This window comes from Labrus bergylta, chromosome 6 (assembly GCF_963930695.1).
Source record: "Labrus bergylta chromosome 6, fLabBer1.1, whole genome shotgun sequence".
Lineage (NCBI taxonomy): Eukaryota > Metazoa > Chordata > Actinopteri > Labriformes > Labridae > Labrus > Labrus bergylta.
Genome location: NC_089200.1, coordinates 31436359 through 31458293, shown reverse-complemented (window position 1 = coordinate 31458293; position 21935 = coordinate 31436359). Strand labels below are relative to the sequence as shown.

At 39.9% G+C, this 21935-nt stretch overlaps 2 protein-coding genes across 7 annotated transcripts in view; one reads left to right on the top strand and one right to left on the bottom strand.

The window, feature by feature from the left end:
• LOC114921391 (NLR family CARD domain-containing protein 3-like) overlaps window positions 1-3704 on the top strand; it is a 148603-nt gene extending 144899 nt beyond the window's left edge. For all 4 annotated transcript variants that reach the window (XM_065956194.1, XM_065956196.1, XM_065956195.1 and 1 more), the window contains one exon: window positions 3096-3704. In XM_065956194.1, the coding sequence (XP_065812266.1) occupies window positions 3096-3631 (536 nt within the window). In that variant the 3' untranslated portion in view covers window positions 3632-3704. The remainder of the gene's footprint in view (window positions 1-3095) is intronic.
• A 5561-nt stretch (window positions 3705-9265) lies between these two features.
• osbpl1a (oxysterol binding protein-like 1A) overlaps window positions 9266-21935 on the bottom strand; it is a 31394-nt gene continuing 18724 nt past the window's right edge. For 2 of the 3 annotated variants that reach the window (XM_065956199.1, XM_020654623.3), the window contains exons 17-29: window positions 20723-20897; window positions 19786-19861; window positions 18325-18459; window positions 17868-17965; window positions 17572-17754; window positions 16522-16629; window positions 16237-16326; window positions 12912-13038; window positions 12689-12802; window positions 12478-12601; window positions 12301-12391; window positions 11697-11717; window positions 9266-10392 (exon numbers count right to left, since the gene is read on the bottom strand). In XM_065956199.1, the coding sequence (XP_065812271.1) occupies window positions 10290-10392; window positions 11697-11717; window positions 12301-12391; window positions 12478-12601; window positions 12689-12802; window positions 12912-13038; window positions 16237-16326; window positions 16522-16629; window positions 17572-17754; window positions 17868-17965; window positions 18325-18459; window positions 19786-19861; window positions 20723-20897 (1445 nt within the window). In that variant the 3' untranslated portion in view covers window positions 9266-10289. The remainder of the gene's footprint in view (window positions 10393-11696; window positions 11718-12300; window positions 12392-12477; window positions 12602-12688; window positions 12803-12911; window positions 13039-16236; window positions 16327-16521; window positions 16630-17571; window positions 17755-17867; window positions 17966-18324; window positions 18460-19785; window positions 19862-20722; window positions 20898-21935) is intronic. The other variant, XM_020654624.3, reaches the window with a different exon arrangement.

The following is a 21935-nucleotide window of genomic DNA, read 5'->3' as shown; positions in this document are numbered from 1 at the left end:
GTGAACATGACAATTGAAAAATAATTATTTAGTATTTATGAGAAGACATTTGTTTTCTATTGAACCTGTGAAGTCATGGAGTCTGTGGACAGTGTCAGCTTCACACCAAAAACTTTAAGTATTAGAAAAAATAGTGTTTAAGACTGGCATCTATTATTAGGAGTTGCAGCTACCTTGTTCAATATTATTCCTGCAGATGTGGCTCATAACAAAAAAACACCCTGAGCTGTCACATGTAGTTAACTGTACATTTTGTTTTGTCTGAGGCATTAATTGAACACCTTTGTATTTCTCCTATAGACACAGTGTGGATTATTGGTGACTGGTCCATCGAGGTGCCCAGAGAGCTGCAGAGACAGAGGAAGAAACCTGGGCCTCAACAACATCTGTATTTGTTGGTTCTTCTGGGGTGGACTTCAGTTGCTTCTCTTCAACAGCTCGCTGTGAGGGAGGTCTCCCCCGGATGGCCTGAGTGATGTCACCCACAGGCTGAGAGCTGGAGCTGAGGCGGGTTTTAAGCCTCTTGACAAACTGTTACACCGCACCCGCCTGTCAAGCTGGTCAGCTACACGCCTTATTGTGAATAACTCTTATTCTTCATCAAATCAAAACTGATGAGTCATCAAAACATTCACCCCCGTACAGTGTGTGTCCATCGAGACATGAGCTAATCACACCTATTTGTTTGTTTTGTACCAAGCTGTAAACATGTTAATCTCTGCTGTAAAACAGACTTTTTTTGTTGTTTTTCAGATTAAATAAATATTTCTATATAAATGCACTCCTTGATGTCTACATATGAGTATACATTTCAGATTTGAAATGACAAGACTAAATGTGCATTAATGCTCAACTCAATAGCTAAGGGAAGGAAGTCTACTTTTACACAACTTCTTATTCTTTCGACATACCAAATACTAATGTAGTTCATTTCTGAAAGTGGGATGGAACAGAGTCATTGCCACATTTGCCCTTAAACACAGCCCCATTCTTAAATCAAGATACATGGAGAGTAAATAAGATCAATAACTTGTGAATAAAAACACAGTTAAAAATGATTTAGAAATGTAGTCTTCCCAGATCAATATCACATAATATCAACTTCTCCCATCTAAACTGGACAAAGGGTTTAAAATGGGAAGAAAATAGTTTGATTGCAAGTTGTTTGGAGGAAATCTAGTTTTATTTGAACAGCTGAAGCATGAATACAGTCTTCCAAAGTGCAAACCCTCCTCCTCCTCCTGAAGCTTGTGGAGCTCGTTGATGTACTGCTGTCTTATCTGCTGGCTATCTTCTCTCACCAGAACTTCGACTGTTGAAATGTCATTCAGAAGAAGCTCGAGCATGTGACATGGATCCAGGAGAACATGGACTTTTAGTGAGGGGTCTTCAGGATGGCAAAGAAAGAGAGAAAATATCAGTTATTCATTAAATCAATTTTTTTGTTCTCATCCATTTTTCTGTTTTCATCTGTGTGTAAGAGTACATTTATAAATTCAACAGTGTACTACCCAGACCACAAAGGTACAGTATTCAGGTAATCAACATCTATTTAAAGTTAAGAAGATAAACCTTATTGTAATCATGCTGTTTTCAGCTCTCTCACTCACACAATGATATTCCACATCAAATTGTCTCAGATTTTGTGAGGAAAATTAAGCAATTTATTGTGTATAGTACTTCATCTTAACATGAAACAAATATAACCTGAATTATTTAAATCATTAACAGGTCCCAACTCTCTGTGCTTTAGTACAGAACATACAGTAACTCATTTATTATTAACATGAGCTCAGTACATGGCTGTATTCTTCAAACTATTTCTTATACTTTATATCTATGTGCTTTATATCTTATTTTCATTCCATATGTTATTTAGATTTTATATTTCTACTGCTATATTCTGTGTATGAGTTCAGTGAAAATTAATATGGTTATTAATATAGTTCTTAATGGTTACAGATGCTCTTACAAAGTGAAGTTTTTTAATTTGTTAACAGTTTGCTCAAATCTTAAGACACTACATCAACCATGTAATGTTAATGTCATCCTCTATAACCTACACAGCACCTTAGGTTCATTTGAGTTCAGTTTATGTTACTGACGGATAATTACTACACAAAGTTTGTTTTTAATGTCCACATTTACGTGGAGTATAACATTCATCATAACGTCAGATAACCACCGAGGTGAACCTTTAGCTTCTAACATCACACAAACTCATTATTTTCAACAACAACATCTTAACAACAAACATTTCTAAACCATTGACCGTAAATAATGTAAATAATGAGCTACACTGAGTACAGTTAGCCGACTGGTTTACAAGCTAATGCTAAACAAGCTAGGTCCGTAAATATAAATACCGACACACAAGTATACAGTAAATTTAACACTACTATATCACTTACCGAAGAAAACTGAAGCATCAACTTGTTGGATGGTCTGTTAACCGCACAGCAAGCCATGTATGTTGTCAGATATGTGTTAAACAAACTCTTCAAACGAAGTAAGAAAGAGGAGAAATCAGACGGATCAAGCTGTTTGCCTCCTGACCTGCTGACCTGACAGACAGATGCAGCACGCAGAGCTGTCAATCAAATCTGCCACAACCCTTATATGGGCATAGTCGTTTTCCTTAATAGAATAAAATCCGATGAGTTAGAAAAAAATACACCCCCCCCCCCACAGTGTGAGGAGAAGGGGCCGTCAACTTATCAGATATATCTTGTTTTTTGAACCAGGCTGTAAACATTCCTGTGGTAAAAACGGGCTTTTTTGGCTGTGGGCTTATGGCACTTCCGGCGCTTCTGCAGCCAGCCTCAAGCGGAACCTCGAGGAACTGCAGTTTTTTGTACTTCCGCATAGGCTTCATTTTTCGAGACCGGAGTTTGCCCCTTGGTGAGAACACAGATTACAACACTTTTGTTCTGTGCGTACCGATCGACTGATCGACCGATCCAAAAGCTCTGTACCGAAACGGTCCGGCCCGAGTATGTGTACCTTTACACCCCTATCAGTAAGTGTCAGTAAAGTTGTTGATGAATGAACAGATGATAACCTGCAGCTGTGTTGTGTCTCGTTCTCTCCATCAGACGCCTGTGAGCTGGAACTGGACACAAACACAGTGAACAGAAAACTGAAACTGTCTGACAACGACAGGAAGGTGACACGTGTGGAGGAGCTTCAGTCATATCCTGATCATCCAGACAGATTTGATTACTATCCTCAGCTGCTGTATAGGACTGGTCTGACTGGTCGCTGTTACTGGGAGGTTGAGTGGAGAGTAAAGGTTTATGTATCAGTGAGTTACAGAGGAATCAGAAGGAGAGGAGACAGTGATGAATGTGTGTTTGGATATAATGATCAGTCCTGGAGTCTGTTCTGCTATGATGGAGGTTACTATGTCAGGCACAATAAAAGAAGAACAAACATCTCCTCCTCCTCCCCTGTCTCTAACAGAGTAGCAGTGTATGTGGACTGTCCTGCTGGCTCTCTGTCCTTCTACAGAGTCTCCTCTGACACACTGATCCACCTCCACACCTTCAACACCACATTCACTGAACCTCTCTATCCTGGGTTTGGGTTCTCTCCTGGTTCTTCAGTGTCTCTGTGTGGTGTGTCAGTCTGAGAAACAGTGCTGACTGAAGATCAGCTGACTCTGTCACTCTTCACTCTATCCAGCTGGTCTGTTTCATGGTTGGGGGGCAGGGGGGGTGGGGGGGGGGTTAAATGTTTTACATTACAGAAAAACTGGATCCCCTTCTTTAATGTCTGTATTGTGCTGATCTCACCAATAAAAAACAAGTGCCAATTAAACAATTAAATTCCTCCTGCTGTCTTGATATTCTGCAAACAGGTTTTTTTTTAAAAGTTTCCCAAGTCATGGCTCCAGATCTGTTACAAAGTGTAAACCTGTCTCTCAGGTGTCTTCCCACAGGTCCTGAAAACAGCAGTTATCAAGCCACTACTAGAAAAGAACAATCATGAATAATTACAGGCCTATATCAAATCATCCTCTGTTAGGTCAAATGATAGACAAAGCTGTGTTTCAGAAGTTAAACAACTTCTTGATATTGAAAGACTGTTTGGATGTCTTCCAGTCAGGTTTTGGACCAAACCGTAAAGGGTTAGGATAGGGGAAGGGGCGGGAGACAGTAAATGCTCTCCCTGTTATTCCCACTCCCTTCCCCCAGGAAGACCACTTATTCTGTAGTGGTGGTCTGTTTTCCATACGGTAACAGGGGCAACCCTCTCGCCAGCCTTACCGTACCTCGGTCCAGTGGCCGTCATAAGCAGGGCTCATGATGGACGAGTGTGACTTGTTTTTAATACCAAAATGAAAATTTAATTGTTTTTAATTTAAAAAATGAATTTAGTTTTTAGAGAAACTTTTAAAATTAAATACAAAACTTTTGAAATCAAAATTCTCCCTGAATGAAATCAATAAACGTGCCCTCATTTTCGACCGTGTAGGTCTGCTTCAGGCTTAGGCACAAAATATTAAAGGTGCGAAGTGAGAGGATTGCAAACTGCTGGAGTGAAAACTGCAGCAGTCAGAGCAACAATGAGGAGAGCTGCTTTCACTTTCATTTGTATTTATAGGCTCTGGGAGCATGTTCATACTTGACTTTCCGTGTTGTGTTTTTAACCCCTTTTATGCCAATCTGTTTTTAACCCGCCACCAAAATAAATGAATTTAATCCCCCTTACATGTTTATAAAGTGTTTTTAATGAATTTATACTTGAATATTTATCCTTAAACCTTTAAGATGATATGTATTTATTGATGTTTTTAATCTCCTGTCTATTTTAATGAGCTTATTTTTTAATATCAATGAATTTTGATGAAATTAATGAATCATTAGGGTTATTAAAGGGGGGGATGGTTAGGTTTAGGCAAGAAAGTGTGAGAGGTTAGGGTTAGGGTAGGGTTAGGTAAAGTAGAGGGCGCAGTGTCCTCTGGGGGACGCTACGAGGGGCGCAGGCACTCGTGGGACGATGGGTATTAAAATATACTTAAAAACCTCATTAAAAACCACACAACAGTGTTTCATAAAAGCCCTCTAAGACAGTATTCAAATTTGGATAAAAAGGTGACCAGACCACTGTGCAGGAGAGGCAGGCAGAGCTCTATTGTTAATTAAAATCCTCCGGTTTCCCAGGGCCTCTGATAAAACCATCTGAGGTGTGTCCAGGCGACGGCCATTGCTAAATAAATATATCTAATTAACTTTAAAGGAGGTATAAATATTAGATAAAAGAAAGACCTTAAAAGTGCTCTGAAGTGAAAGAGTTAAAGCTGTCTAAAAAATGTATTATCATAACCTGGCTCCATGGCCATGACAAATACGAAACGGAACCAAGTTGAGGAAACAATGATTTATTTACAACCAGCCACAACCATCGCACAAACAAACAAGTCAAAGTTTAGGCCAGAGAGAGAGAGAGAGAGAGAGAGAGAGAGAGAGAATCCACCCTGGGCTGGGGCTTTTATGCCCTGCCAGACACAGGCCCAGGTTTCCCTTCGATTGGACCATCCAACTCCTCTACTAGAACTAGGGAGGACAGAATCAATTAGTAAGATCTTGACTAAGGCAGTGACCGTCACCCCCCCCGCCCCCAAAGTCGGTGTCCACCGGCCCCCTCCCCACCCGACCACTGGCACAACATCACCATAACCTACCCCTGTGCAAAACACCTACCCAATTACACAAACGACTCTACTCAAAAAACTTATAATTAGATTAATACATGACCTTATTCCTGGATTCACTGCCTGCACCTGCACCCCCCACCCATTCTCAGCAACCCCCGGTACCTGAGGAGCAAATTAAGAGGATAGACACGGCATGACAATACAGAACAGGTATCGGAAAACATAAGGACAATATATTAAGCCTACACAGTAAATTAACGGTCTTTGTAGACACAGCTAGAGCTGAGCGCAGCACTACACAACGTCTCCTGTATCTACCACAGCGACATGCTAGTGGTATGGCTTCAGGAGGTTAACATGGCAGACACTTTGGGTTTTCTTCCGACCTGATGTGGCCACAACACAATTCAAACAAGAACCTTCCTTCGCAACAATGTAAGGACCTGAGAACTTAGCCTCAAACGGAGAACCAACGATGGGTATAAACATGGGAACCTGTTCTCTTGGCCTAAAGTTATGCCTCCTTTTCTTTTTCACACAACCTCCACTAACATGTACCAATTTCCTAAAGCAGCCATTCACCGCACTACTTAGCCCAGAACTAGGTAAAACACACTCAAATGTGTCCCTCAAAGAAGGATCACTTCTTTGCCTCCTCACTTTCCTGTGTGACAGCGAAAATGGAAGCTCAGACAGAGACAGAGACAGGGCCTCCAACACAACATCCTTGACCACATCAGGGGGCATGTTTCCATCAGTTTTGGATATACAATGTGTAACCGTACAGGATGAAAGAACCTCTGGGAGTGGTTTAGAGCTTTCATCCGACACAGGATCAACCGGGGAAGAAGTGACTTCAGGTACTGGACCAGGAAGGATGTTTAACCCCATTCCACAACTAAGAACACAGTCTCCTGTGTCAGTCTCTCCAGAAAGAGGCAAAACAGAACCAACAATGAAGGAATCATAAGCCCCAGTGTCCCGCAGGATTTTTATGGGAACTTGTTCATTGGTTCCCACAAGCAACACCAACCCATCTTTTATGAAGGGTGCATATGCTGCCAAAACATCAGTCTCACAAGAGTGAGAGGTCATCCGCTCAGCAACACAACAATATTTTACAGGGACTACACATGCAGCTGGTTTAATATTTGGCCCTCCTGTTTTAACCATTAACACTGGACAATCCGACTTCCAATGTCCCTCCTCGTGGCAATAGTTACAGACATTCCGGTTATCAACATTAAGGCCTCCTTCATATTTAGGTCTCGAAAATCCGAGTTTCTGCGAACGCATCTCAGACGGCAACACAGAGACGTTACCACGGTAACCGGAAGCCTCTTGCGCCACAGGATGCTCCCAAAACCTGCTTTTATGCAGCAACAAATATTCATCCGAACAAACAGCGGCCTCAGTAGCAGTTGGCACTTTCTGCTCGTTAATGTAAGTTGCTATGTGATCCGGAAAAGACAAATTTTAAACTGTTCCACAATCATCAGTTCACACAACCCATCAAACGAAGTAACATCAAGCGTAGTTAACCACCACTTAAAATGAGTGGACAGATCCCTGGCAAACTCCACATATGTCTGAATGTTTTTCTTCTCCCAGCCTCTAAAACGCTGTCGATATGCCTCAGGCACGAGTTCATATGCCTTGAGAACAGCTGACTTTATCTTAACATAACTGGAGCTGTCTTCAAAACTCAAAGCAGAATATGCTTCTTGCGCCTTCCCTGTGAGAACAAACTGAAGCATCAGAGCGCAGTCAGCATCGGGCCAACATCTTGCTCCAGACACACGTTCAAACAACAAGAAAAAGGTGTCTGGGTCTTCTTCATTAAAGCGTGGTAAGAGACGCAAGTTATGAACATCAAAGCGATGCACCGAAGAGCCATGGGCCTGTGCGCCCTGCTCCTCGCCAGACAACATGCCATCCCTCACCAAAGACAAACAAAATTCCTCCAAATCTAACTTAGCCTTCTCAGACTGTTGACGGATTCGTTCAAGCTCAAGCTGTTTCTTAATTTCCAATTCCTGCTTATTTCTCTCATGTTCCATCTGCATTAACAAAATCTCTTTTTGCTGCTCAAATGTCAAACCGTGCGTCGGAAAAGACAAAGCAGTAGGATTAGATGGCTTTTCTTTATCTTCCTTCAGTATTCCTTCCTCAGTTAATTTACATTTGATCGCTGATTTAATGTTGTCTTTAACACGTTTGTCTCCGACAACCATCACCGAAAAATGCTCCGCAATCATGAGCAACTGCTCTTTGGAACATCCAGGTATTCCTGAGATGGATCAGCAATAAACAATTCGATTTCAGACATTTTTATTTACAATTTATTTGACAATGAACCGGAGAAAAACAACAACAACAAAAACAAAAACAATTGTCAGCTTTGCGCACACACAGAAACCAGCAGACACAGAGACACTAACCCGTGCGCACCAAGAGGAACACTCCTTAACCCAATGTGGATTTTCCCCACTATCTAAACATAAACCCAGCTACCTAAACTCTACCCTATAGCAGCTGCAGTGCTGGGTATTGATGCACTAGTGACCGCTGGCTCAGTTGGGCAACTAGCAGGCTAGCAACCCTCCCGAAACCACGGACATGCTTCTAAGCAAAAGCTTCACTCATGTTCACCGCACTCCTAATTTATCCCCGCACAACAAACCCATATGAGGAACGTCGCTTCAGCCTAGCAGGGGAAAACACCACACTATATTACCGATTACGCAAAGGAAACTGTCAAGTACCAGCCGGCACTGGAAACAATAAGCAGCTGACAAACAAACTATCAACGTCAAGGTAGAACAAACAATTCACAAAGCTACTAACAAATCACTGAACTCAACCTGCACTGTTAACCCAAATAGGCCGTCCTTTCCAACAAACAAACTCCTGCTCATACACGAGCCGACAAAAGTTTTACCGCGAACAGGTACACCACAGAACAATAGACTCCTGCGTGCGCAGCGAGCACTCCACCATTACGCACACAGAATCCACAAAAGTTTGAAGCACGAAACACCTCAAATCCAAACAAAAACCTGCTTAAAAGGGAAACTAAAGTGAATTTGAACGCTTAATATTTAATTGAGCCAAATAAAAATGATCCAAACGAACAACCAAATTAACTGATCAATCAAGTACCAATTACCAAATATAAATCAAACTTTCTTAACAAAGTCACGGCACAAAAGAGAAAAAGGCGGACGAGCCCCAAATTTGTCATAACCTGGCTCCATGGCCATGACAAATACGAAACGGAACAGCCCAAGTTGAGGAAACAATGATTTATTTACAACCAGCCACAACCACCGCACAAACAAGTTTAGGCCAGAGAGAGAGAGAGAGAGAGAGAGAGAGAGAGAATCCACCCTGGGGTGGGGATTTTATGAGTGACTAAGGTGCAAGTGGATGAGGGCAGTGGAGGACAACTGGATGCAATCAAGGGAACTGAGACATACCCCATGGGTGGAGATACCAGGGGAGGGGAGCATATTTTTTTTTTTAGCAGAATGTGATGTCACAAGTTGAGCACATTGGAAACGGATCATTTTTCTCTGTGTTGTAAGACTTATACAGACCACAAACAATGGACTAGATGGGTTTATTTCACATTTTGTGGGTTGGTACACTCAGGTTATAGATATGTTCAAAAACACTGTCAAAGTGGATTTTTAACAACATGTCCCCTTTAAGTTAAAAAACAAAACGTGTAGTCTTAATTTTTACAAGAAACGTTTGATTACATGATTTTTATTTTTTAGATTCCTCTATACTTGGTCCTGCTCTCTTGAAAACATCACATAAACAATAAAAACAAGCACAAATACATGAATGTGTTTTAATTCAGCGTCAAACACTCTCGATGCCCCATGGAGGTAAAACACCTTTGGAATCAGTTACTTCCTCATGATGTGAACTTGTTCTACCATAATCATCAATCTGTCTCACAGATCGTTTGAGAAACACATTTTAGATTGTCTGGAAAATGAATCAAACTCTTTAAAGAGCTCAATATGTGTGTGTGCTTTTAAAACACTGAGCACAACAGACAGAACATTTAAAAGAAGTAGCAGTCAATTTCTAAAAAGTGTAACATTGATATAGAAAATAATCTTTTTGTGCTGAAGGCAGAAATATTAGGGGAGAATACAGATATATTTCCTGAAACACTGATATCGAAAAAAGGCAACAAAAATGACAAACACATATTTATCGACTGCTTTTAAAGATTGGAAATGTATATGACTTGATGTGTAGGTCACTGAAGGATGGGAATATGTAAATGACACATTAATATGTACAGACAAACATTTTCAAACCTCATTAAAAAGAGACAGGAGGACATTAAAATCATGAACCACAGAGCTAAAAGTCCAAACACAGAAATAAACCGGTCTCAATGTAGGTAAAAGTCCAACACTTCACAGCATTTTCAAATTGCTTTACACCTTAAAACGAATAAATATTGATGATTATTATTAATGTTTCTGTGAAGTTTCATCACAATAAAGTTGATTAAGGCCACGCATATTTGCATATTTTAGTTATTCCTTTGAAAAACAAAAACAAAAATTATTAACGCTGGCTCATAGAGAGCAGGAAATGTCCGTCAGTAAATGTCCGGCAGTGAGCTGTATTTTCTGTCCCAGTATCCTCCAGAGAAGATCCAGTCCTGAGAGCTGGTGTGGGGATTCTGCCCCTGCTGGAACCACCTGGAAGTACAACAGAGGCTAATCAAGACCTACATCACTCCAACCAGCTAAAAGATTTGAACTCGGGATGGGCGGATGAAGACTCATGAAGCTTTCTTTCTTTCTGTTTGTGCAGAAAAAATATTCAGACCTTGGATCACAACATCCACATCTAGTGGCTGTAAAGGACTGAAGCACCCCCACTTACTGCATAGATACTATCGTGCAACATGGGGATGTTTTCTTTTTTTTTTGCATTGTCCTACTACGGAGCCCCTCAAGGGACAATGGAGGTCAAAAAACAACTACGAAAGAAATAGCAAAATGTTCCCGAGACATTGTTCAAGATCTCAAGAAACTTTGCGAGATACCGAGAGAATAATATACGATCTCCTGAAGGAAATGTTTTAAATCTTCAGAAACTCTTGGATGTTGCAATTTTCAAGAGAACCAGAGGAGAATTTAGGTATTTGCGATATCTGGAGAAAACTTTTTAAAACTCATGAAACTTTACCAGATCCCCATCAAGATATTTTTTTAAATTCTTTGAAAAATATGAGTGATCCTTCAATAGTATTCAAGACCCTACAAAGATTTGCGAGATCACGAAAAAAACTTTTGAGATCTCAAAAACCTTTCAGAGATCCTGCCAAAAAAGGGGAAAATCTCAACATAACACTTTTTCAAGATCTCTACAAATTTTTGCGACATCCGAGAGAACCTTTGCGGGATCCTGAAAAGATTTTGTGAGATCTCGAAACATTTTTCCAGGATACGGAGAAAATTTCCTGACATCCTGACTATGACACCTATACACTTTGCTAGATCATAATGAAATATTGAGTGATCAGGAGAAAATGTTCAATTAATTTATTATTTAATTTGGCAAGATCCTGAGAAGATTCTAACAGATATTGTACAATTCTTTGTTAAAGAAGGAATTCACCCGAAATTCAGAGCTCCAGAATCATCCGCCCATCTCTATTCCAAACTCAAACTAATCAGAGAAAGTGAGGAGGGTGTGAAGGTAAAGCATTCTTTATTAAAGATTTGAGAATTTGCATGAAAGTCAGCAGTTTTGGTTTGGCTCATTTAGCCGAAAATAAAGGGATTTTTTTTCTGTTTAACAGCAGGGAGGGAAATCATTTGGGAGAGAAGACTTAATGTGGCGTTCAAGTGAATCTGTGTAACTGTGATTCTACCATCAGTGAATAGCGAATCTGAAAACAGACTGCAGGACACAGTGAGAGGTTAGATTTGAGTGTAGAGGATGCGAAACTACAGAACACAGGATCACATGACACACGTGAGCAAGCAGCTCTGACCTCGGGCCGAGGGCGGGACTCCTGAACATCAACGAGAGGACGCAACAGAAACACAAACATGAAGATAAAATGAAGATTTAGGTCGAGCAATTCAGAGCAACAAAGTATGAAACATTAGAGTAGGAGATGATAAAAGTAGAACAGGAAATGAATGACACTAGATGAACTTTTAGCCACAGTGAAAAATGCTCACAAAGTTCATGTCATTTATGAAAATGAAACATTTATAAGGCTTACTTTGAGCTAACAGTGTTCACAGATATGAATGTTTCCATGCATCTGTTTTCTACACATCTGTAGTGAATATGACAAGACTAATGCAGCGGCTGCTTAGCTTTAGAAAAGGACTCAAAAAGGCTAGCTAGGTCCTGCTCCAAGTTTACAACATCAGCAACTCCAAAGCTCACAAATTTACAAATTAATTTCTGTAACCTAGCAACAATAAGCACCGGTAAGAAGTGTTTTGAAACTGAGGTCATGAAAAACACAGGCTTACTAACAAAAGACTACAACTGCATTTAAGTCACAATTAAAGTAAATAAATAAATGAGCTGATAGCATGAGATCCAGGTGAGTAAAGAAAGGGTTGTTCTTTGAGTTCTACCTCGTCTTCCACTCCTCGTCATTCTTTGAACGGTTTTTGCGAGTTGTTCTTTGTTTTTCCTCCAATCTCTTCTTCTCCTCACTGGCGAGGTCTGTTAGATAAAACAACATCAGACAGTTTGCAGATTGATGTCTTTTATTTTTCTGTTTCTTTTGTTGTTCCTCACTAGTTTCTTACCAATGTCCCCATTCTCCATGGCTCGTATGTCCGGTCTGAGTCTGCAGTCGGTCTGAGGGATCGCTCCCTCCATCTCCTGCCGCAGCTCGTTCAGCTGCATCGCAAACGAGGTGAAACTGTACATCTGAAATAAAATAAAAAAAATAATATCACAACCTCACAGCTCACAAACAGGAAAGAGAAACTCAAATTGTTCTGTGATCTGTCAGACCTGTGCAGAGTTTGGCGGTCTGGGAGCGATCCTCCACAGCAGCTGGCTGCCAGGAATCACGTCCACTGTGTCTACAGTTGTAGATGCAGCGCCATCCTGCCCGTCACTGCAACCCTGAGCACAAAAACCACACAAACTGACACGTCTTTATCTGTCTTTTTTCTATGCAGGATGCATCACTTTATGATCACTGTGTGTGCGGCTCGCTGCTGCTCCCTCATACCGCCTTGCTGCTCTTCTTCTCCTCTGATCCTTTCTTGTCACTTTTCTTGTGCGTCTCGAAGGCGGCCGAGTCGACGACATATAGACACTCTGTCCACTTCCCATAAAGAGCACAGAGCTTCTTTTTGCTGAGGAAACAAGCAAACAACCGTCAGGAACAACCACAAGACCAAGACTTCTTTGTCTCGGAAAACATCAAAATGCCCTCGTGTTAAAGCTAGGATGAAAAAGGCTAATAGAAAAGGACGATTTCTGGACATTTATGGACAAACTAAACATTCAAGGCAAGTTTATTTATGTCGCACATTTCAACAACAAGGCAATTCAAAGTGCTTCACACAAGACATCAAAAGCATCATGACAGAGGAAAGAAAAGAAACATTAAAATACAACATTTAAAAATCACTGAAATTATTCAATCTGAAAATATGTTCAAATGAAAATAATTCAAATGAAATTAATTGAAAAAAATAAAGTAAAAATATAAACAGTGCTTAAAGTTACAGTGCAGAGTTAATGTTTGAAATCTTATTAAAGCTGTTTAATTAAAGGCAGCTGTAAACAGGTGTGTCTTCAACCTGGATTTAAGCACAGAAACTGAATGCTGCTTCTCCATGTTTGGTTCTGACTCTGGGGACAGAGAGCAGACCTGTCCCAGATGACCTCATGCTGTTTCTTTGTTATTCAAAATAATAAAGATACAGCAACATCTCCCCTCTGTGTGCTAAAGAACTTCTTAAAGTGTCCTTTCATCTGTTTGTCTATTTGCATTTCAAATATTTTGCCTGAACACCTTTGGTAAATCAGTATTTCATGCCGCTTCTTTCCTGTTATTCTCCTGCTCCATCTGTTTTCAGTCATCAGGTTTATTAGCAGTATTCTTTTGGAAACGACTTTTCCTTCATTTCTGACTGAACCGTCTGTTTTTCTTTGTTGTTTTTATTGGAACTGTCAGCCTTGGAAAATAATCCCTCTTAAGCTGCCAGGAAGAACATTGTAATAATGCAAGCATATTAATAAAATAGCACTTAACACACTGCTCAAGGTTGGCAGAAAGTGAAGCTGGATCTAGTTTTATTATAAATATATATAAATTCAAAGACAGACTGATCTTTGTAAATTGGAACACCATCATAATTTGTAGAGCTTGTTTTCTCTGCAGACATGCTGCCGTCATGTTTTGTACTTTCTGCAAAACTCTTTATTCTTTTAAGTTCTTGTGTTGTGTGTGTTGATCTTTTTATTTATTTACACATCTCATGATGGCTGTAAAAAGTGAAAACTAATACAAATCAACCTGACATGTTTTCTCCTTGCAGTCTGTTCACTTTCACTTTTATTTTATTTAAGCTCTCCTTTTCAAAAAGCTGTTATTCACTGATTATTTGCATCATGATTTAAATTTTCTGTGACAGCTTCTGAACACACGCTGTTGTGACTCCAGGAATAAAAATATGTCCTGATTTAAAAAGATGAAGGATGTTTAAAAGCCTAACTAAATCACGTTTGTTCCCATGAATGGGAAGCTGAAGAATTATGTTTTAGTTGTGTTGTTGCCTTTTAAATAATTTAAGATCTCAAATATGAATCTACATAAGAAGTAACAAAGTAAGAAAAATGTGCACCTTTAGTTAAGTTTTTGTTGGTATCTTTATTTCAACTTCTAACTAAGAATTAGGGCTGTCAAACAATTTAATTATTTTATTGTGATTAATCGCTGTGTTTGAATAATTAATCTTGACTTATCACATTTTTATTCACATATTTAAAATAAAATTGTTTTGCATTCCAGCACAATTTTTTTGCCATTTTTTTAATTTCTGTAATGTCCAAAGAATACTTTACTTCCTATTAGAATTCAAACCAGCTCGTTTTCAAGATTTATTTTGGGGCTTTTTATTGTAGATAAGAGTGGATAAAGCTGGAAAATTAGTGACAGAGAGAGTGGGGAATGAATTGTGGGAAAAGAGCCACAGGTCAGATTCGAACCCAGGCCGCCCGCTTTGAGGACTACAGCCTCTATAAATGTGGCGTGCACTTAACACTAACCTAGTCCCTCTAAAAACCTGCTTTTATTTTAAAATAAAAAAGATACTTCCGGTAGATCAAAGGTAACGACATTGACATCAGCACAGAAGAAGGGACTCGGATCAAAAACAAAATGAAAACAGCTAAACGGTAAAAAAGTGAAAAGTTTGATGTCTGAAGGTGGATATTGATTTGACTTGTCAGCTGAGCTGTCTGAGTGTTTGTTATGAGACCTTCAAAGATGCAGCCCTATTGTTCTTTTTCATCACTGTGACTACAGGGAGACACTGTAGTCTTACCTATGGTGCACCTAAAGGGACAAATAAAACGCTTGTGACTTAGGCTTTAAAGGCTTTATACGTGATTTTTCACACTTAAATGTAATATAAATCAAGTATATCCTCTGAAAATAACTCTGTGAGTCATGACTGTCTATAATGGGTGTAACACCCGAGTCCCACTGTCTGTGAAGTTTTCAGAGTCCTATCTTCACTTTGTTTACATCGCCAGGACAGCCGGCTGACTCCTCCCCTCACGTGTAAAAGTTGTTTAATTGAGGGACTAGAGAAAAGAAGAATAACATACTGTACTCACTGCTTAACTGTGTTTCTAGATCACGCTCATTTCAGGTAAATTTACATGCAGTGTGAAGATACCAGCATAATAAAGATCACTAGCATTAGCATGCTAACACAACAATGCAGCGCGAGTTGTTTTGGTTTCATACTGGTGCTCAAGGGCGACATCTGCTGGATCAAAAAATCACATATAAAGCCTTTAAAAGCATTTCATGAAAAGTAATGATTCTTTTTATTTTGTATCAAACCTTCAGACTTGTTTTATCCTAAATGCTTGAACACTAACCCGTATAAAGTCTGATTTATCCGGGTCTCCATCAGTATATATAACAGGACAGAGTTAACCGTGTGGTAAAAGTGTGAAGACAAACAGTATGGAGGGAAAGTGTTTCATGGAGAAGAGGCATCTAATGAACATGGAGCCTCACATGGATGAAAAGTGAAGCAGCCGACATGGCAGCAGCAGATTCAGAGCACAGAGACTTTACCCATGGGCCAAAGTGAACGATCATTATTTTCCCTCTGTTGTTCTTTGATTTGTAGTTGGAATAATTTCAGTGTCTCCAACTATGATCTGAGCTTCAGTTAACTTTGCACAAAGACAGCTAATAGAAATGTCCTTCAGAGAACTGGTCACTTGTTACTCTGGCAACGTGCGTGTTTCCTCAGAATTTAAGTCAAATTATGCAAGTCTTTCTGATCACTTTAAGCCTTACTTACCCTTTATCCAGAATGTAACCTTCGACCTTGTGCAGTTCTTTGCCAAAAAGACCACATGGTTTAAAGTTCAGGCAGCACTTTTCACCCGTTCTTTGTGGGGAAAAAAGAGAAAAACAGGAACTTATCCTCTCACTCGCTCACTGCAGGCTGAGTCACAGAAAGAGCTCCTCTGTCCTACTTCCTCCTGAAACATCCAACTTCCTCAAAATATTGAACTTGGACTCTATCAGGTTCTTAAGTGATGAATATAAAGACTGATGTGAATGGACTGAATGATGTTCTTACTTGTGGTTGATGATCTCAACACTTCCATACTGCTCGATCCACAGCTGACCCACGATGATGTTGTGAACACAGCATGTTGGATTTGTCCAGGTGTAGGCTTCATTGTACCTGCAGATGAAGGGATTTGAAACATCAGAGTTTTTTCAGGTGTAAAAGGAAGAAAAAGTAGGAAAAAGCCTCGACTATGTCAGGAGGGAGATGTCCTCGAGATATGCTGCAGGCTGGAGGCTCCGCTCACATTTGTTAATAAAATAACAAAAAACAATCGACTGCAACACTGTGAGCCATTTAGATCTGTTTATATATGTATATGTATATATATATATATATATATATATATATATATATATATATATATATATATATATCTGTTTGAAATCTTTTCATATTAAGTCTTCTCTGTGATTTTTAATCGTTTGTATTAATGATTTTAAATGTTTTATGTTAATGTTTCTTTCCCCCGTGGTCATGATGCTTTTGATGTCGTTTGAATCGCCAAGGTGCCTTATAAGTGTCATATAGAACTAAATTTGCCTTGCCTTAAGTTGATCTCATAACTTTGTTTCTACCAGAATTTCCTTACTTTCTTTAAAAAAAAAAAATGTTAGTTTTTTATCCAAACAGGAAGCAAATCAACTGTTTGTTTGAAATTCTAACATGATTCAAAACTTGATTCCCTTCAAATGAACTACAGAAATTGAAGTTGTTTGTATTTATTTATTGATTTTACTGACAAGTTCAACTAATATGTTGCAGAAGGGACTTTACAAAGGTTAAGGAAGCTTAATGTTTCAGGCCTTGTTGAAACTATTTTTGCCCTTTTTCAGACATGAACCGTGACTGTCCTGAGTTGTAGTTCTCATACAGCATGCACCTCACAGGGGCGTGCAAAACTAACCACTAGGCCACCGCACGTGTGAATACATCTTTTTGTCTGTCTTTAGAGAGTAACAGCTGATTGATTGACTTAATAAACAGAAGACGATAAAAAAACATCTTCTTCATTTGAAACATCTTCTTCATTTGAAACTGCCCAAGTAATGTTCTTACTTGGGCAGCTCCAGTGTGATTGTTCCTTTTGGCTCTGCTTCAACACTTTTACCCCAGAACTTGAGTTTGGGGTAAATTGATCCATGAAACACAAAGTCTTGTTCTAGACCCTCAGCGTGGAAGGCGCTGACCGGAGGATGATGGCTGACCTGCTCCGAGATCAGCCTGAAGCCCAGATCATCTCTGAGACAGAAACAAAGAGACGGCAGGTTCATCACAGTTTGGAAGAAAGTTTGGTAACCTGTCATGTGACACATGACTCAGAATTAAATAATGAGATGTATGAGCTCACTCACCTGACCAGTTCATAGGTTTCTCCCAGCAGAGGGTTGAATGGTTTACCTGTGCGCTCCCACTGAGACGCTACAGCTGACACAGCAAATGCAGCCACACACTGAAAACCCACAAACACAAACATCTAATTAAAGAAAGGGACAGTTGTTTGATATCTGTATGTGAAGGCTCAAATAAACGTTTTATCTAAAGATATAAAAATACAACATATAAGGCCTGAATTCATTCTGATACGTGGAAATAGAAATGAGACAAATACACTTGTTGCGGTGAAGATCTCTAAAGTAAAAAACAGGATACCATTTTTAACCATAAACAGCTGTTACATGACTCCCTCAACTGCAGACTTCATTGAAAAAAAAACAGTAATTATACTCACACAGGAGTTGCTGGTCTATGGTGGCCTTGATAATTTAGTTTGTTTTTGTGTGTGTCCTAGATGTGAGCGAGCACATTTACCTTCATCCTCTCCACAGAGTCGGAGGATTTGTTGGCCTGGTGGATGAGGTAGGTGTGCTCCATGTACTCCGTCAGACGCTGCAGGAAGCTGAGCGGCTCGTTGAAAATCACCGGCATCGTGATCTTTGAGAGCTCCTGTAAAGAGACGAGAGGAGAAACTGAGAGAAAAATGGATAAAGTAACTTTCTGACTGAAATGTAGTATATATAATGTTTAATACTCTGCTTTAAAAGGGTCTTTATGTCCCATAAAAGTTGCAGGAACTTTTTCCTGGTCTTATCTGGAAGAACAGAAACATCCAACCATATGGTGCATGCTGCTCAGAGCATCACATATGTCTCAGAAGATTTTCAAAAACACAACAATGTAGTCTCAGTGATTATACCAACGAGGTTATCTTCTGCTTTGTTGAGTTTGGGATAATACATTGGTTTAGGGGTCTGATATGCACCAAAAGTCTAACTTTTTTACAGAACATATTATGCAGAAAATAACTAATGATGTGATTTATACTCATGTCATCATGCAGTTTGTCCAGCAGAGGGCATTCTAATTCCAAAGTTTGACAATCCTCTCCACACTGTCTGCGGCAGATCTAAGCTGAATGGAGCTTAGTCTAAAATCGAAGTGCTTCAAAGTGTGTAAAAAATGACACATGCCACAAACGTCACGCACATGACATTCCTCGATTAACTTTCCCCCCCCGTTGAAAATCTGAAGAAATGTTAGGCTAAAAAAAATAAATAACAAATTGGTCAGAAAGAAGAAACATCAATTATCTAAGATGTGATTATTTTCAGCTCTGATAAAAGATTCCAACAGTGTTAAATTAAGCATATTCATTTATATCTTCCTATTACATTCCTTGCCAAAGTAGTGAACAGATGCACATTTCAATCTGTGGTGCTGAAGCAAACAACCGGATTACCGAGGCTTTCTGGATTCATACTCTGGAGGTTTATTCACACTTGCACATAAACTCCTGAAAAACACAAATTGCAGGAGTTTCTCCTGTCAGACCTCTAGTATTTAGACTGTCTGCACACAACAGGTCAATCTCTGTGTGCGTAATTAAACTGTTGCATGATGTGTTTTTGTTCTCCATGATGTTATTCTTCACTCTTTTGTTGATACTGTGACTGTCAAACCACACATAGCGTTGATATTAAGGCACATACTTCATTCTAAAGTTGTATGATTGACACTGTTGCTGTTGGAGCCCTCACTCCTGTCCACTCTCCTGTCCTAAACATGAAGTCTACCGCTGTGAGAAGAATGTGTGAACAACCAGATCAGGGGGGGATTCCAGGGTCAGACCTCCTGAAATTGCACTTTACTTTTTTTCAGGAGTGCACATCTGAAAACGGCTCGGGACACATGAATATCTGATTCAATTCTGTGAAACAAAGAACCCAACTTTGCATAGACTATGGCAGATAAGAACACTTTTTTTTCCCTCACCATTCCTATGCAGTTCCTCAGGATACTCCAGATACTGAAGTCATTTCTGGAAAACATCGGTGAGGGTAAACTAGCCCTAAAAAACACACACACACACACACACACACACACACACACACACACACACACACACACACACACACACACACACACACACACACACACACACACACACACACACACACACACACACACACACACACACACACACACACACACACACACACACACACAGTCAGAACACTTTTTACAAGTTTTGTTTGATGCATTGAATCATGCTTTAAAATAGTCCTCATTAGAGTGATTGCACCAGACATATAATAGCTGCAGGCAACATGTATGCATCATTAATAGTCGACTTAAGCCGGTGATGTATTGAGTGACATGTTGGAATCAAGCCCAAAGACACAAAGTACAAAGGACGTCTCACATTCAGCTGCATTTTTATCTTAGATGTCCAACAGGTACAAAAAAAATCACCTGAAGAGCTAAAAGGGTGGATAGACATTAGTTTAGTATATAAGACAGGTAGAAATAATCTAGCATACTGCTGAATTTAAATTAAAAAATCAACTGAAATAGTCCGGGCTGCAGTCTAAAGCAGCCTGTATGGATTAGCTAACACCGCAGACGGATTATTCCATTGCACTGTGACCTTATCAATATTTAACAGCTCCAACATACAGACTGCACTGTCTTTTCAGCACACTCCTTCTCTCTCTCTCTCTCCTGTGTGCAGGCCGGACCTGACTCTAAATTATTCACAGCCTTAAGCAGAAAGACTCGAGGTAGGATGTGGAGCTGACAAACAAAGATGGCCGACATAAATAAAACAGTATCCAGGAGATATTTTAGAAACAATAACAAAGCGATGTGGATGAGGCGGGGGGGGGGGGGGTGTTTAGGAAACCGTGGGCGGGTTAACAGTACCGCTGACCTATGCTTTGTGATCCCATTGGGTTGAGCTTCAGCCTTGTTGCCATGGTGATCCTCCTGCAACATGCTGCCGGGGCTGCTTAACATGACAGAGCCTTCGTCGTCGTCCTCCTCCTCCTCACAGGAATGGCTGGCCACAGTCTCAAAGCCGCTCAGGGAGCCCTCCGAGCCCGAGTCTAACAGAGGAGGAGACAAAAGATCAAATCAAAAAGGGATAAACAGCAAATTGAACTCCTGCTTTAGTCGCAGTTCCAACATAAATTAAAAAAGTAAGAGGAACTGTTCAGGGCTTAAAAATCTAATAGTGCTTATTAAGGAGGGTTTGATAATAATTCAGATGTTTTGCCTCTGCTCTGATTCCATTGTTTAACTGTTCACATTGCTTTTGAAATGTGGCCTGTATCAGACTGAAAGTGTTCCAAATCTGATTTGACAAGATCAGATTCCATTTGGTTTATACTGTTCACACTGTCATAAACAAATCTGATCTGCCTTAGACAGAAACAACAGTTGCCCAATGTGTTAATTTACCTTCAACACGAGCTTAAGTAATGCAATACTGTGTTTGATTATGAAGCCTGTTGTTCTTCTACAGTTCTGTTGAATATGAGAAATACAGGGGCCACTCTGCAGACTTGAGTCTCTTTTTACCCTGATAAAAACAAACAAAAGATCATCGTCCTGAACATACAGTACATGTATTTCTCCTCATCGTTCTGTGTTATCATCCACTCACAGGTCACATCTCGAGATTGAGTCACTGACAGCATGTGGACACGTAGTTTATACTCCGTATGCGTAGTAGTATGGATGAAAGGATGAGCTCAGGTACTCTTGGCTGGGCAGCAGTGGGGGATCCAAAGGGGGGACCAAGGTGACCTGTGCCCACTTGAATTCTGATTAAGCCCTCCCAAAATCCAATATTAACTATCTGGGATGTGTTGCAATCGGCTGTTATTAGTTTAATTAGCATTTTAATGTGGCACAGTAAAGTATTTTTAAAATTCCAGATATCGAAAATTGTGATAATCACGATTTCATTTTTTTATTGACTGTAAAGCGGATCAAAGCGCACACCAACAAATGTGTGTGCGCCATCACGTCACAGCCTCCTTTTCCCAGCGCGCAAGTACTCATGCGTACTAGTCACACATTGCACTGTGGGACGCCTGAAAGATGCTATGTCAACATGAAAACCTACCAACAAAATGAAT